General features: G+C 40.8%; 1 protein-coding gene across 4 annotated transcripts in view; it reads left to right on the top strand.

Moving 5' to 3' along the window:
* The window catches only part of NPNT (nephronectin), a 75,955-nt gene that overhangs the window by 56,440 nt on the left and 2,829 nt on the right, over window positions 1-16,686 (top strand). For all 4 annotated transcript variants that reach the window (XM_057547160.1, XM_007190989.3, XM_057547161.1 and 1 more), the window contains 3 exons: window positions 7,171-7,257; window positions 7,749-7,847; window positions 15,092-15,348. In XM_057547160.1, coding sequence (XP_057403143.1) covers window positions 7,171-7,257; window positions 7,749-7,847; window positions 15,092-15,348 — 443 coding nt within the window. The remainder of the gene's footprint in view (window positions 1-7,170; window positions 7,258-7,748; window positions 7,848-15,091; window positions 15,349-16,686) is intronic.

Here is a 16,686-nt window from a genome sequence, read left to right on the forward strand (position 1 = left end):
AGAGACTTCATTTTTCCCAGTTCTGCTCTGTACTCTCAGCCCAAAGGTGTCTTTTGAACTTTTTGGATTTTTCCTACGCAGTGAAAGCTTTAGCACACAAGGGCTTATTTCTGTGGAGCCCAGCAGCCTTTTGCTTTTTGCTAGTAATCAGTAGATGGCTGGGAATTTTCTCTGACGTAGTTAAGGAAATGTCAGAATCTCTTTTCCAATCTTTGTATTGCTTCTCTCTGGTAATTTAAAGCTATAATGTGTATGTGCTTCATCTGGAGAGGGAAGAAAAGGGGCAGAGGAGAAAAGGGAGGCGGGGGCAGAGGGAGAGGAGGAGAAGAGAAAGCGGTGTGGAGGGGAGATGCAAGAGGTGGCCTCTTAAAACCCTTGCCACTCATCCCCACTCTGTCATCTATACATTTCGCCACCAGAAAGAGCCTTCAGGATATTAGGGAAGTTACATACATACCATTCTCTTCAGATGAACTAAATCCCTAAGCATAGAAAGAATTTAAGACCGTGTTATCTTTCATCTTTTAGTCCAACAACAAATGCCAGAACTGGCCTGGGTAACGTCATGGGAGCTACCCTAGAACAGAAGCAGAATTAGCAAACCTACCTTTAATAAATTGTGCTTACATTCTGCTATAGTAGTTACTGTTTGGAGGAAGTCTGGCAGTGGGAGGTGTGTGTGATAATATTTACATTTACTTCACTGTGCTTACTTTTAATGCTTTTTTGGTAAAAATATGCAGTTGACTCTTTGGGAAACTTCATTCACGAACGCAGGCTATAGATTAATATTATATCCCTGGGGAAAATATATTTAATAGAATGTTCTGGGATGGAGTTCCTTTTAAGAAGTTTCTTGCTTATCTGTGTGGCCAGTTCTTCTCACAGGCTCCAGGGCTCCGGGGTTCCCCAGCCGCTAGGAACGTACTGGGCCCCTGAGCCCCCGCCAACCACGTTTTTTTTTTTTTTTTTTTTAAACTAATTATAGCTACTTTATTTATTTATTTTCTTTCTTTTTTTTTTTTTATTTTTGGCTGTGTTGGGTCTTCGGTTCGTGCGAGGGCTTTCTCCAGTTACGGCAAGTGGGGGCCACTCTTCATCGCGGTGCGGGGACCGCTCTTCATCGCGGTGCGCGGGCCTTTCTCTATCGCGGCCCCTCCCGTCGCGGGGCACAGGCTCCAGACGCGCAGGCTCAGTAGTTGTGGCTCACGGGCCCAGCTGCTCCGTGGCATGTGGGATCTTCCCAGACCAGGGCTCGAACCCGTGTCCCCTGCATTAGCAGGCAGATTCTCAACCACTGCGCCACCAGGGAAGCCCCGCCAACCACGTTTTTATCCGGCTGTCTGCTCGCTTCAGTGCCTGTACGTTCCCTGTGTTTTAGTTCATGCGGAAGATTATAAGACATACGTCTTGGTGGATGAAACGTTAAGTAATGGAAGAAAAATGTTTAGGAAATAAATCTTCTAAAGAGTATATGAACATTCTTTTTTTTATGTTAATTTCGGTCATAACTGCCCTCTGACAGCCACTCCCTCCTCCCTCCTGTTCGTTCTCTGTGCTCCAGCCAGAATGATGTACCTGATCTTGGCGCTCCTCTGTTAGAATCTTTGAGACTTCCAGTTTCCGCCAGAATAAAGTCCACAATATTTACAGAGCTTTAAAAGGCCCTGCGGAGTCTGCCTGCATCTCCAGCTTCATTTGGTTCCCTCCTTCCCTCCCCCTCCCTCTCCCCCTGTGAGCTCTACACCTAGAATGATGTTTGAGTTCACACCCGTTCACTCTCTAGGGCGCTAGCTCACAGTGACTCATCCTTCAGGTCGCGGTGTAAGCAGCACCTCTCAGGGATTTTCATGCACCTTCCTCCTGGGCTAGCTTAGACAGCCCCCCGTCTCCCCCTCACCACCAAGGCTCACATAGCATCCTCTAGTTCTCCTCTAAAGCATCCATTACATGGGAGATTGTCAGATGCCTGTCTTCACCTCTAGAATGTAGATCCCATGAAGGAAAGAGTACGCTCATTGCTTCACAAAAGTGAGCCCAGTGCCTCGTACTCAGTGGATGGTCAGTTTCTTGATTGAGAGCATTAATAAGTGGATGGAATAGAGGGAGGGAGGATGGACAGACAGACGGTAGAGGAATTGTGTTGTTAGCATTTCTCGTATCCTTTTCTAATCTCTAAAATTACACCATTCTGATTCTAAGGATTAATGGTCCAACTACAGAAAATATCAGATATGTGTTTGTCTTTATAAATATAAATATATATGTGTGTTTGTTTGTGTGTGTGTGTGTGTGTGTTAGCATCTCTCCCAGTTGTAATTCTATTTTTAGATAAGGCTAGTCATGTATTTTAATTAGCATTTTCTGCATTGAATCAAAGAATATGTTTGAATTTCACAAATACATCTCAATTTCATAGCCTCGCATTTAATAACAGGTATCAAGACTATTCAAAGTTCTCTTTAAGCAATCAAACTACAAATAACAGACATATAGCTGCTATGGGGTAGGAGACTGTGTATATACTCTGACAGAACTCTCTTTTCTTTCAATGTTTTAGGTACTTTTTTTTTCATAACAGAAATCCTTTTTATAAACAATCTTAAAAAATACAGAATTACAAAAGACAAACCAATAAATGATAAAACATTACTTTTATTTCCAGTACTCAGACTACTTCTATTAGCATATTGATGTATTTCTATATTATTATTATTGATGTATATGGACATATAACATTACATCGGTTTAGGTGTACAATATGATTCCATATTTGCATATGTTACAAAATGATCACCACAATAAGTCTAGTTAACGCTTGTCACCAAACATAGTTATAAATTTTTTTTTTCTTGTGATTGGAAACTTTTAAGATTTGCTCTCTTAGTAACTTTCAAATATGCAACACAGTATTATTAACTACAGTCACCATGCATACATTATACGTCCTCATGATTTACTTATAACTGGAAGTTTGTACCCTTTGACCCCCTTCACCCATTTCATTCACCTCCTACCTCCTGCCTCTGGCAGCCACCAATCTGTTGTTCTATGAGCTTTTGTTTTTAGATGCCACATATAAGTGAGATCATACAGTATTTGTCTTTTTCTGTCTGACATAATAATACCCTTAGCATAATACCCTCAGGATCCATCCATGTTGTTACAAATGGCAGGATTTCATTCTTTTTTATGGCTGAGGAACATTTAATTGTGTGTATATATATACCACCACTTCTTTTCCCATTCATCTATTGATGGGAACTTAGGTTGTTTCCATGTCTTGGCTGTTGTAAACAATGCAGTGAACACAGGGGTGCATATATCTTTTCAAATTAGTGTGTTCACTTTCTTCAGATATATACCCAAGAGTGGAATTGCTGTATTACGCAGTAGTTCTATTTTTAATTTTTTGAGGACTCTCCATAACGTTTTCAAATTCCTATCTCCACCAACAGTGCATGACAGTTCCCTTTTCTCCGCATGCAAATAACCATCTGTTATTTCCTGGGCAGTCAACCCTTGAACAATTCAGGGGTTGCAGTACTGACCCTTTGCACAGTTGAAAATCTGCATATAACTTTACATTTGGCCCGCCCCATCCAAGGTTCCATATTGTGTGACGGATTCAACCAGCTGCAGACGGTGTGGTGGATCTGTGTTGCACGTGTTCAGTGAAAAGTACCCATATGCATAAGCGTGGACCCGTACAGTTCAAAGTCGTGTTGTTTCGGGGCCCACTGTCTTTTTGATAGTAGCCATTCTAATAGATGTGAGGTGCTATCTCATCGTGGTTTTGATGTGCATTTCCCTGGTGATTAGTGATGATGAGTGCCTTTTCATGCACTTTTAGTATATCTTCTTTGGAAAAATCTCTCTTCAGATCTTCCCATTTTTTTAAATCAGATTGGTTGTTTTCCTATGGAGTTGTATGAGTTCTTTATATATTTTGGATATTAACTCCTTATCAGATAAATGATCTGCAAATACTTCCTCCCATTCATTTTTGTCGATCATTTCCTTTCCTGCGCAGAAGGTTTTTAGTTTGATGTAGTCCCACTTATTTATTTTGCTTTCGGCGTCAGATCTAAAAAAAATCATCTCCAAGGCCAGCATTAAGGAGCGTAACTCCTATGGTTTTTATTCTACGAGTTTTATGATTTCAAGTCTTACGTTCAAGTCTTTAGCCCATTCTGTCATTTTTTTGTGTGTAGTGTAAGAAAATGATCCCGTTTCATTCTTTTGCATGTGGCTGTCCAGTTTTCCCAACATTATTTATTGAGGAGACTGCCCTTTCCCCATTGTATATTCTTGGTTCCTTTGTCTTGTTAATCGACCATATAAGTGTGAAGTGTGGGAGTGTATTTCTTACCACTGTTTTTTCTAGTCTGGTTTTTTTGTTTGTTCATCTGTTTCTCTTGTACATAGTGGAAATTATTTCACTTAATATTTTTATATAAACTGTAAAACATACTAGGGAGTGAGTAGTGAACCTTCTCTCGACACTTCGGTGGGATGCTTACCAATCCATACTAGTATGTGTAAGGAAGGAGGAGTCGTTCAGTGCTTGGGCAGAGCTACAGACTGGAGCACACAAAATTGTAAGAACTAATAGCTGCTGAGCATTTCAGGTCTAAATTCCTTGGCATGTTTCCCAGTGAATTGCAATGAAGGTGTGCATGATCGTCCACTGCTAAATTAAAAGGTTCTTGGAAACCAAGTGCCTAAAATACCAATAACCATCTGGCACTTTGCGAGTTGTTAGATAACTAATTTTCTGGGTGACTGTTTTCCAAACGTGTGGTCTCATTCCTTCCTTTTAACCTCCTCCCATCCCACTTTCTTCGCTTCTGAGCATCCTCCAGACACTGTGAACGCCTTTCTCTAATGTTCCCGAGTGCTATCTTTGTACTTACTGCCTGAAACACTCCGTCTTCCCCCACTCCAGCACTTTGCTTTTTGCCTGGAAGGTTCCATGTTCTTTCCCTCTCAGACTGAATGGTGCTTGCTCAGAGAGGACGTCCTTGATCTCCTTATATAAAACAGGTCCCTGTGCCAGGAAACCTTTCTAGGATCCTCTCCCTCTGCACCAAGACTCCATTTACCATTTGACCATCCTTCACTTGGAGAAAAGGGTGCTGACAAACCATCATAATGCCCCTAAAATATGGTACTGTAAGATTTGAACTATTACAATCCAGAGATGATTTCTATAAGTTACAACAAGAGAAGGGAACAAAAAAGTGTTGTTCTATAGAGTTGTGTGTGTGTGTGTGTGTGTGTGTGTGTGTGTGTTTTTAACTTTCTCTGTCATGAGAAATGAAGCATGTATGCCTACAACTCTGTAATATTTCTAGTAAATAAGAGGCGGTCTCCCTCTCAGAGCTCCAAGTGAGGAAAGGAAAGCTGGAATTGGATGCCATTGCTGTCAGTCATCTGAGTGTAAAAGAGGGCGGCCATTTGCCTCTCCCAGGGCACCTGGGATCAGGCTGTGTCCCCAGATCTTGTCCGTTGACCCGCTTCTCTTCTTCCATCTTTCTCAGGCTGTGTGTAGAGGGGTATATGTGAGTGGGGGGAGTGGAAGAGGAAGGGGTTCACTGTTTGGACTTTTGCAACAAAAAGGAAAAACTTCAAAAGCAGTAAGCTCAAAAAATCAGTGCAAATATTATGGGTTCGTTTACTTAATTTAAAAAATTACTGCTAAAAATAATTGGAACATTAATGAAAGAGAACCCTTTTGACTGATGTGTGTTCCTTGGTGTTCTACATCTTTTACTCCCTGCCTTATAAAAATAGAGCTAATTAATTTAAGTTCTGGCAAAGAAAAGGGAGGATTCCCTGATCTTTAGCCAAGAATTCCCCTCCACTGCCACCAACGTTCTCACACACTCCCCACTCCCAACCAAGCTATTCTCCCTGACATCATCTGGTGTTTTTCCGTCCTAGTTTTCATCAGAATTTAGAGCTGTGGTGTTCTTTTATCTACATGTTTAGTGTTTGCCTCTCCCATTAGAATGCAAGCTCCACAGGAGCCAGGTCCTTGTTGGTCTTGTTCACCCTTTTACCTTGTCTCCTCGGGACCTACCCCAGTGCTTGGCATATGGGTGGCAATCAGATGTACATTGAATGAATGAGCAAATAATGATTTATACGAATCCATTTTTTAAAGTGTATTTTTCAGCTCTGTCCCACTTGTTTCATTTGAGGAAAAGGGTTGACAAAGTACGTGGGTTTCTGACAAGACCTTCCCATTCATTCAGTAAACACTTATTGAGTGCCTGTCACTAGGTCAAGCCCTAGGAATGCCACATGAGTAAGACATGATCGATGCCCTCCAGGACCTCAGAGACCAGCAGAGGGAGAGACACACATGTGTGTAAATAACTGCAGTTCTTTAGGAAAGAGTGTAATAGAGGCATGTAAACATGAGCCATCAGAGTACGAGGGGGAAGATTTGAATTCGCCTAGAACGTGAAAGTTTTCACCCAGGCAGTGATATTTACACTGACCCTTGAACAGAGAGGGGACGTTTGGCTGGTTAATTACCAGGAAGAAGAGCATCCCAAGCTGGGGATGGGGTCAGAGACGTGAACATGAATGGCATATTTGGGCAGTATTTTGTGTTTTGGGGGATGGATTGTGAATGCTGTGCAATTTGGAGTTTGGATTTGATCTTAAAGGAGCCAAGGAACCTGCTTAAGCCCAGAAGCCATAGCATACGTAGGGTTCACTGGAGAGGAGTCCATGTTTTGGTTAGAAAGTCAAACCATTCGCTGCAATTACGGGCATTTTTTTTTTTTCCATTGAAACAGCCTTAATTTAGAGTTCATAATGTATCTTTCATAGACAAGTTTTAGAATTTCATAGAGATATTTTGCTCGCAATTGGTAGCTGTTTTAAAATGTATTTTCCAGATAAAGACATGTATTTTATGTTGAATTTTAGAAACTTTTGAAACCCATTTTTTAAAATTGTACCCAGATAAATGTTACAGTATAAGATCTCTGCAGAACAAACTTCATGAATCTTCATGTGAAATGTGATTAAATATTTTGGATTCTTCCAGATGAGTGAAATACCTAGGTCTTTTCCCCCTGCCCCATCGGTAAAGGTAATGCTTCTTTGTCAATGCCTCATCGAAACAAAACAAAATGCATCTCTCTCTTGTAGTTCCACGGCAGCCTTCAAATGACTTGTTTGAAATATTTGAAATTGAAAGAGGAGTCAGTGCAGATGATGAAGCAAAGGATGATCCAGGTAGATCCCTATAGTCTTAGTACCGTTATAATGACATTTTATTTTTTCCCTCCATTTCATTAAAATAACTTTTAAATTGTAGATTGTTCGGTTACATCTGGGAAAATTATACATTTTTTTTTTACCACTTGGTTTCCTCTGTAGTTAAATCAGTTGAGCAAAAACAGTGAATCATCATTATCTTTTTAAAAAAAAATATAAAAGCATCATTTAAGCTGAGGAGGAAATCATATTTTATAAGTGATGATGTAAGAAGGTCATAATTTGGCAACAATTGTGTGTTCTATTTTTACAGCTGAGCACTGATACACAATTGTGCTGAGAAAGGATTCATATGATTTCCTTTCGATCTCACGAAGAGACATTCTGGTGGGATAATTAAGTGCAGACAGGAGAGAACACTTGTACAGATACCCCTAGTTCACAAATTCATTTTTGTCATTAGCTGTTGGGTTTGTGGTCTACTCATGTTCCTGGTTATTTCCTTGCAGGTGTTCTGATACACAGTTGTAATTTTGACCATGGGCTTTGTGGATGGATCCGAGAAAAAGACAGTGACTTGCACTGGGAACCAGTGAGGGATCCAGCAGGTAAAACCATTCATCTAACCAGAATCTAACCAGATTCATCTAACCAGTACACATTTCGGTTGGATCCTATCTGAGGACTCCAGTTCTTCTAATCAAGGATACCATAACGCAGCTCTGTGTTTACTTAATAGAGAAGATAAAGAAAGCTTGTCCAGCATTCATCTTCTGTTTTTTTAGGTGATCTGAATTTGTTAGCTATCAATTAGAATTTTAAGTAGACAAGCAGTTTATTAAAAGGCCAGCTAATTTCTCTCAAAAAAAGCTTTGTATATATAAAACATATAGACTCATTCTAAAATATAATTTTCAAGTTACGTGTAGTGCCCCATTCCCAAGCATGAAAATAATATTGTGGTACAGCAGCCATCACAGTAGCCTGTGGTTGTTTTCTTGATTATGTCTTTCTTTTTTAAGACGTAGCAGAAGGAGACAGTGGAAATTCCTGCAAAGTTGTGAATATCTCTCACAGTCTAATTTTCAGTCTAATTTGGATGCTGGAGAAAATAGTTATAAATTACCACCACTTATTCCACAAGAGAATGTTATAAGAAAGGGAGATTTAAATATAGTCCCTTGGAAAATTAAGACTTTTAAATTGCACACTTCCGATGAATCTATAAAGTTTCAGAACTTACAATATGTTTTGTCGTCTTATTTCAGGAAGCAAAGCTACATATTATTGTTGGCTTTTTACCCTCCCTTTAGTAGTTAAATCTTATACGGGTGAGTCCAACTTAATGGAAGGGTGAGGAGTTTGGTTTCTTTTTTTCTTTTTTATACTCCTGATTCTAGACTTAGAAATGAAAGATACAAGACATGAAGAAAAAGTATGTTACTTGTTTTTAAAAGCCTAGTTCCTAAATACCATCCCAAGTGTCCAGATAGAGCACAAAACATGTAAAAGTTAACTTGAGGATATGCTCTATTAAAACCAGCTCTTCTCAACGGTCAGTGTGCACACAGGTCAGCTAGAGGCCTTGTTAAAATGTAGATTTTGATGCATTTCTCACACGCTCCTTGGGGATAAGTTTAGGGCTCATCCTTAATGCACATGTTGAGTAGCAAGTTATTAAAGAATTAGTGCAAAAATATATTCATTAGATCCCCTAATATTGAAATGTTATATTAAAAAATGAAAATTTGAGGTAAGCTTTTAAAAAATGAGTATCCAACAAATTCAAAGGAGTTTTTAGATTTCTTTTAACTATAAAATAATTTTTAATGCTCCCGCCCACACACGCACACACACCGGTACACTCCCTCTCATTCTCACTTTCATGTTCTCCCTCTCACTTATTTAAGGTTAACCCTTAAATTATTACATTATTATTAATATCACAGATAACTGTGAATAAGAGAGAAACCAACATTTATTTAATACCAACTATAGTCCTGACTCATTCATCATCTCAGTTTATCTAATCCTCTTATCTACCCTGCGAAGCAGGTAATACTGTTTTTGTTTCACAAAGTGCCAGAGGTTACATCAGTTTCCTAAGGCCACAGAGCTGAAGAATGGACCTCCCATCCAGGCCTCTCTGTACTGCCTGTGCAGCCATCTCAGCAGTTCAGTGCCCAGAACATCTGCAGCATTATTCTGGGGTTTTCACTACCCAGTCTGGTCTCTGTGTCCTGGTTGTGTGCATAATCCGATTAGCAGATCTCGGGCATGTAGATTTGAGTGACCACTGACCTGGAGTAGTGTGCTACAGAAGGAAGGATCTTTAGCAACCATGTGTGATTGATAGAATGGTGAATAATGTTCATGGTCATAATGAATAACTCTTTCAAGTAAGGTATACACTGGGGAGAATAATTCATGCTAAAGTCAGAAGAATTCATTGCACTTCTCTGTAGACAGTCTATGTAAAATATTTGACCTTTAGAACTTAAATACTATCTTTTAGAACCAATTTAGCACTTTTCAACAGTTTCTATTATTCGTCACATATGTAAATGTTTAAATTTGTTGTGACCCCAAATCCACTTGCCCTCCAATAGAAAAATGAGAAGAGAATTGACAGAGTGGTAGACAAAAAAAAAGGTTTGAAATGGTCCTTTGGCTGTGATAATACAGAACAAGTTGAAAGGAAGTGGTGGCCGCTTGGGTGATTGGATAGCTCCTGGTGATTGGCTCTGGCCCCTCAAGGATGCTCTTCTGGGGTCGCTCCAGGTTTTTACCAACAACTTGGATGAACTGGATATTGAAGGCATACTAAGCAATCTGTGGATAACGTAAAGCCAGAGGAGAAAGCGACTGTGTGTGCTGACACAAACAGCATCCAAAGATTAGATCAGTGGGTCACACTTAAGAGGGTGAAATCTGCTGGGGATGAATACATGGTGTAGCTCATGGTCGAGAAACCACCTACACAGCTGTAGGAGGGGGAAGATGTGACTTAGCAGAAAGTGTGAAAGACTTCTAGAGTTTTTGTGGGTAAGAAATCAATATGAGTGAACCCTGTATCATTGCTGCCCAAAAGCTGGGTCATCTCCATAGAAATAGGGATTTTTTCCAGCATGGAAAATACACTTTTTGGTAGGTTCTTACCAGTCTGAGAAGTATAGAGGTAATGGTAGGTCACTCAAAAGAGAATGACCTGGATGGAGAGGTGTCTCAGAGCCTGTAGAAAAACAGGTGAGGAACCCAGAATGTTTAGCCTGGAGAAGAAATAATGGAGCAGGGCAGCTTTTCAAATACAAGACCGACAACATCTATCTCAGTTGTTCCGTGATCACAAGGGGAATAAGAAGTCGGATCGGTAGGTGAAAACTACAGGGGGATCAATTTTTGCTCCCTCTCAGAACTTCACCATAGTCAGAGCTGTCTAAAGAGAAATCAGGCGGCCGCGGAAGCAGGGAGCTCTCTGTTGGTGGAGATGTTTGACTGGGTGACATATGACAAGATGTTGTTTTGAGAATTAGACAAAGGGTGGATTAGAAAGCCTCTTATACCGGCTCTGGGAGCCTCTGACTCAGAATGGAAAGTCCCAGGTAATCCCAGGAGCTCAGTGAGTAGGGTTCTAGCTTGGAGAATGGATGGGAAGACCAAAGATGGCAGAGATTTAGTTAGAAGGGGTAGGAGGGCATAGCTTATGTCAGGGCGGAATCGTAGGCGGGCTTTTTAGAATATGTCGGGGAATTCTAACCATATACAGATTCTGACATATTCAGATGGAGAATGCTAATGAAGCTTACTTTCCGTGCCTATTTTTCTTCTAGGAAGTTCAGGTGAGGTTATGTATGTATCACATGCTAAGGCCAGAGAAGACTATAAGCAATTTAATCAATTATTTTTGTGTATCATTCTAACTACCAAACTAGTTGTTTGCGTGATTCTATCTAGATTATTACCATTTGTAAAGGAACATACGTTTGGATTTCCACATATGATTTTTATGTTGTGCATTGCTTATCCAAGATCCAGATATGCAAATATTCTTATATGCTAAAATCTCTAAAAAACCCTCCCTTAAACAAACTTATAACTTTGAGAAACAGCTGCAAAATAAGTGCATTTGCTAGTCACCTTCCTGGTGCTCGTTAGGTTTTGTTATCACGTTCAGTCTTAAACTTAATTGCGAGATAGTGAAATTAATCCATCCTCTAGGGAATGGAAAATTGTGCTCCTGACAGATGTGATAATGTGCTACAGACTTATAGCTGTGGCCCTGAACACACACCCTTCTCCTGTAGTGTCAAGGCTAAACTTGGGGCCCTTTTCCTGGAACCCTAATCTCAACCGACTCAGCACTCTGTCTGCTACTGGTAGCTACAAGGAATTCGTTTAAATATAAAATATGCCAGCGTGTACATACAACTATGTCTATTGCAGCATTAAGAAACATTATTTTGAAATACATGAAAACGGAATAATAAATCAACAGTGAAAATAAAAGCTCCCTCCCAACCCTGGCCCCCATCATCCTCCCCAGATGCAACCAGTTTCTTGGTTACCTTTCCAGAGAGCTGTTTTTCCTCACAACAGCCCTCTCTTCTGTACCTTGCTTCTTCCACTTAACAATATTATCTTAAGAGTTAACCTGAGTGTGGACCTGCTATATAACACAGGGAGCTCAGCTCGGTGCTCTGTGACGACCTAGATGGGTGGGATGGGGCGGTGGGAGGGAGGTCCAAGAGGGAGGGGATATAGGTATACATATAGCTGATTCACTACATTGTACAGCAGAAACTAACACAACATTGTAAAGCAATTATACTCCAAAGGAAAAAAAAAAAACAAAAAACGTGAGTGGACTTTGAAGCCAGAATGCCTGGGCTGAAACCCACCATCACCACTTACGAGCTTTGATCTTGAGCAAGTTACTTAAATGGGGTCATCAGTAGTGTCTAGTAAACATATGTAAAGCATTTAAAGCAGTCCCTGTCCCAGAGTTACCATTAAAATAGTATTAGCCATTGTTGTCCAAGATTGTTCTGGATCAGTGCATACAGAACACCTTCATTCTTAAATGAATGGTGGTTACTCCATCACCTTTTAAACGTATTTAACCAGACATCCATTGAGGGACGTTTCAGTTGTTTCCAGCCTTTTGGTAGTTCAGACAATGCTGCAGTTAGTAACCCTGTCCAGATATCATTTCATATATGTTTGAAATTAAAATTTTATCACCTATATATCTGGCAAGTGTTACAGCATCTATTCTTTACCAAAAAACAACTTTAGATATTGTGATGCTTTAAACTGAATCCATGAAAATATTTAATGTAATTTTTTTACTTAAACCAGTATTTTCGAATCAGAAGTGAAATTTTTATTTAATAGGTAATTTGGAGTGCTAGATCAATTTTTCCCTTAGCTACTGTTCCAACTTTGTAATACTTCCATTTATTAAAAAGGGAAAGAATTCTTCATGGTAAAAAGAAAAAAAATCCTAGTGGCCACAGAGTAGCCCTATAGGGGAAGCGCAATAGTAACCTCATTTATAGAGTTTTAAGTAGCTATATAAAATGATTATTTGACTCTTTTATTAGGATGTCTTGGTTTTTGTTAGGTTGTCTTGCTGCAGGCAGCATCTGGCATAGTGATATTAGTATACATTCCACAGGGATTTAAGATAATCCTTGTTTTCTTAAAACTTGCAGGTTAACTGTAATAACCTTATATCTTAGTCTTAACCAAAATACCTGTGATGATTCAAAAAGTTGACTAACGGGGAGACATTGTAAATCCATCTAAATATTTTGGCTCAAAATATTGTTTGGATTAATTTGGGGAAGACGGGGGTGGAAGGAGTACAAAAAACTGTGTTTGTTTTTGGTGAGTCAAGTACCTGACTCAAGGATCTATTTCTCTGTTGTTTTTTGCTATATTCTTGGAACGTCATTTATTTAACAAATGGTATTAAACTCCTACCATACGCTAGGAGTGTAATGGGGTTTGGAGAGAGGTTGGCTATGACATCAAAGAGTTCACAGTCTCTTTGACTGTAAGAGACCCTCTTTGACGGGGGGAGAGAAACGTGTAAACCAGTGATTCCTGTGCTGAATAGGGGTTCAGGCAGTTCTGAACTTAAACTGTTACTCTGCTGCCTACTGGCTGGGTGACACCTTGGGTGACTTCACCTCTCAAAGCCTTAGGCTTGTTTTGCAGATGCAGAAGCTAATAAGTGTTCACTTCAAGGGCTTGTTAGCAAGGTTAAATGAGATACTCCCTGGAGAGCCCTCGTACAGAACCTGGCCCTCACAGGTACACACAACTCACCCAGTCGGGCCTTTAAACGCTCAGAGGAGACTTGGTAGAGGAGAAGTCACTTGAAGAATAGGACATCCCAAACCTTGTCATGTCTTGTACAGATTAAGCATAAGGAATGCTTTTCAATGAAAGATAAGTGGGGTTTCTACCAAAACAGTTACAGGTGTTCAGCATTCCAACCACATTTTTCCTATGGATAAGTCAGTGTTGAGACTACAGTGTGTTTTTCAGGTGGCTGCAATAAAACAGCCTGAGGGGAATGTCACTTGTACCTGGACTGAGTTTCAAACTACTACTTGCAACTTTCCATCTCTTGAGAAGCACCGTCCCCCATGTCACTGCTGCTCAAACTTTTTTTTCCCCCTTAACTGCAATTCCTCTAACAATAGAGGGAAGCAAACTCTGGAGCCCTAGGGATCCAAGGACATCATCAAAGCGACCTTTCCAAAGGGAAAGATTTTACTAACATTTTGTGTTCATGTATGTGTAATGGAAAATTTATATATTAATTAGATTGTTATGGATTTGTATTTATATAAAAATCTTTTAAACTGCTTACCTCCAAATATTATTGATGCTCCAGGAAGATGTGGCAGGTTTCCAGAACACTTCTGCACTTCTTGAGGTCAGGTATGAGAAGCACAGCAAACTCGTTTTTAAAGGATCCTTCTCCCTTTAGAGCATTGGTCCCCAACCTTTTTGGCACCAGGAACCGGTTTCTTGGAAGACAGTTTTTCCACGAGGGGAAGGGGGGATGGTTTGGGGATGATTCAAGCACATTACATTTATTGTGCACTTTATTTCTATTATTATTACTTTGTAATATATAATGAAATAATTATACAACTCACCATAATGCTGACAGGAGGCGGAGCTCAGGCGGTAATGCGAGCTGTGGGGAGCGGCTGTAAATACAGATGAAGCTTCGCTCACCCGCCCACCGCTCACCTCCTGCTGTGCTGCCTGGTTCCTAACAGGCCACGGACCAGTACTGGTCTGTGGCCCGGGGGTTGGGGACCCCTGCTTTAGAGTTTTTTGTTGTTTTTTTTTTAAAGAGGGGAGAGGAGAGAATAAACAGATCTAGTGCCCCTTTAAATCACTGCCAGGAGACAGAAAATCCACCTAGAAAACTCTCCCTGGTAACTTCACCACCACACCAGCCAGCCAGCATGACATTATGATTCTAGGTGCAACAGGATCAAGAGGTGGTGAATGTGTGTATGCCTGTGTATGTCTGATCATATTTAACTGGAAATATTTATAGCGTTAGGATGACTACTTATTGCCTGTCCCTGGCATAATCTGTACTCCTCATGAGTGAAGTGTTTTCTGTAAATACAAAACCGTAGAATTTAAGACAGCCATGGACCGAAGTCCTATCTTCCTCCTTCGGGAATCTGGAATTCTTTCCTGATGACTGGCACCGTCTGAAGTTCACTAAAACAAGAGCAGGGCGATGCCCGTCCCCGCCGTCGCGCCGGCAGGGACCTGGGCGCGCGCACACACGGCCCTGCTCTCCCCCCTGCAGGTGGACGGTATCTGACGGTCTCGGCGGCCAAAGGCCCGGCGGCAAAGGCCGCTCGCCTGCTGCTCCCCCTCGGCCACCTCCTGCACTCGGGGGACCTGTGCCTGTCGTTCAGGCACAAGGTGACGGGGCTGCACGCCGGCACGCTCCAGGTGCTGGTGAGAAAACACGGTGCCCACGGAGCAGCCCTGTGGGGAAGGAATGGTGGCCACGGCTGGAGGCAAACGCGCATCGCCCTGCGAGGGGCTGACGTCAAGAGCGTAAGTAGACCCGCCGGGGAGGCAGAACCGGGGAGGTTCTCCTTTCAGAGGAGAACTCGGGGGTCTGCGGTGGACGCCTCCGTCTCTTCCTGAATTGAGGCGCAAGGCTTGTGCCTCGGCCGGGCGTGGTGACCCCCATGCGTTGCCTCTTTCTGTACCCCCCTCTGCCACTTCGTACACATTCTTCATGGCAACCTCTGGCCACCGTCACTCTCCCCACCCTGGTGACTAGCCCCTATTTTTAATGAAAAAAAAATTGTAGGAGTTGAAAAAGTGAAAAAAAAAAAAGTTAACAGAAACTTCAAAGGGTGGCGGCGGGGTACCTGCTTTTCCTTTTCCTTAAACTCCTTGTACTTCGAACTTTGACCACCATGAGTTACCCTAAAGTGGTTTTTGTTGGGGGGGGGGGGTGGAATGTTTCTTTAAAGTCTTTGTTTTCTCTTTGCCTCGGAGATCATAGTTAAGCAGCCTTGGGTGGGAACCAAAACACTATGCTTGGAAAGTATTATCCTATTCAGGACAGGTGGTGGGAAAAGCTTTGATTGCATACATAAATTTTATCCTAAGTAATCAAGTCATAGGTAGCAATAAAATGATCTATAACACCCCACTGAAATAGTGAATGTATTTGGAAAAAGTGTCTTCTTTATGTTGATCCTAATGAAACAGTTATTAGGAAATTCTGCCTCTCTACCTATAGGTATAGTGTCTAGAAACTTTTTAAAAGAAAGAATAGACTCCATGAAGACAGCTTGTATCAGAGTCTTGGATTTTGTTTTACTCTGTTTTTCTTTCTTAAAATTTTTCTTAATATTTACATTGTTTGGAAATATAAAAATAAGTTGTTTCACATCCTAACGTAGGTTTCTGTTAGATAAAATACAGGAAAGATTTTGGTCTTTACATAAGTGAAACAACACTGTGTTTGCATTAGGGTGTTTGATTCTGTTCCATTTTAGGCAACAAAACTGTATTAAATTAACCCAGAGGAGGAACTAGAAAACGTCTAAGCTAGGCTGCATGATTATGATCTTTCAGATCTTTGGCTCCTAATTTCTACACCTTTATATTCCATCACGCTCTTTACTTCTGACCTTGGTAATCTTTGACAAAAGTGTCCACTTCATAATCATTCCTAAATGGAAGTAGTCTATTGTTTAGAATGACTTTTTAAAGAGTAACTGATTCTGGGCAATGGGGTCTGGTTAACGATTTACTGATGACTTAAGTTTCTACCAGAAGGCAAGCCTCAGTGACACAGGCAACTCTGTTCTAGTCTTTCTTTCCTTCTGTTAAGTACATTTACTATTTAGTTTTGGGGAAAGTTTGTCTTTATTT

Source organism: Balaenoptera acutorostrata, chromosome 5, assembly GCF_949987535.1.
Source record: "Balaenoptera acutorostrata chromosome 5, mBalAcu1.1, whole genome shotgun sequence".
NCBI lineage: Eukaryota > Metazoa > Chordata > Mammalia > Artiodactyla > Balaenopteridae > Balaenoptera > Balaenoptera acutorostrata.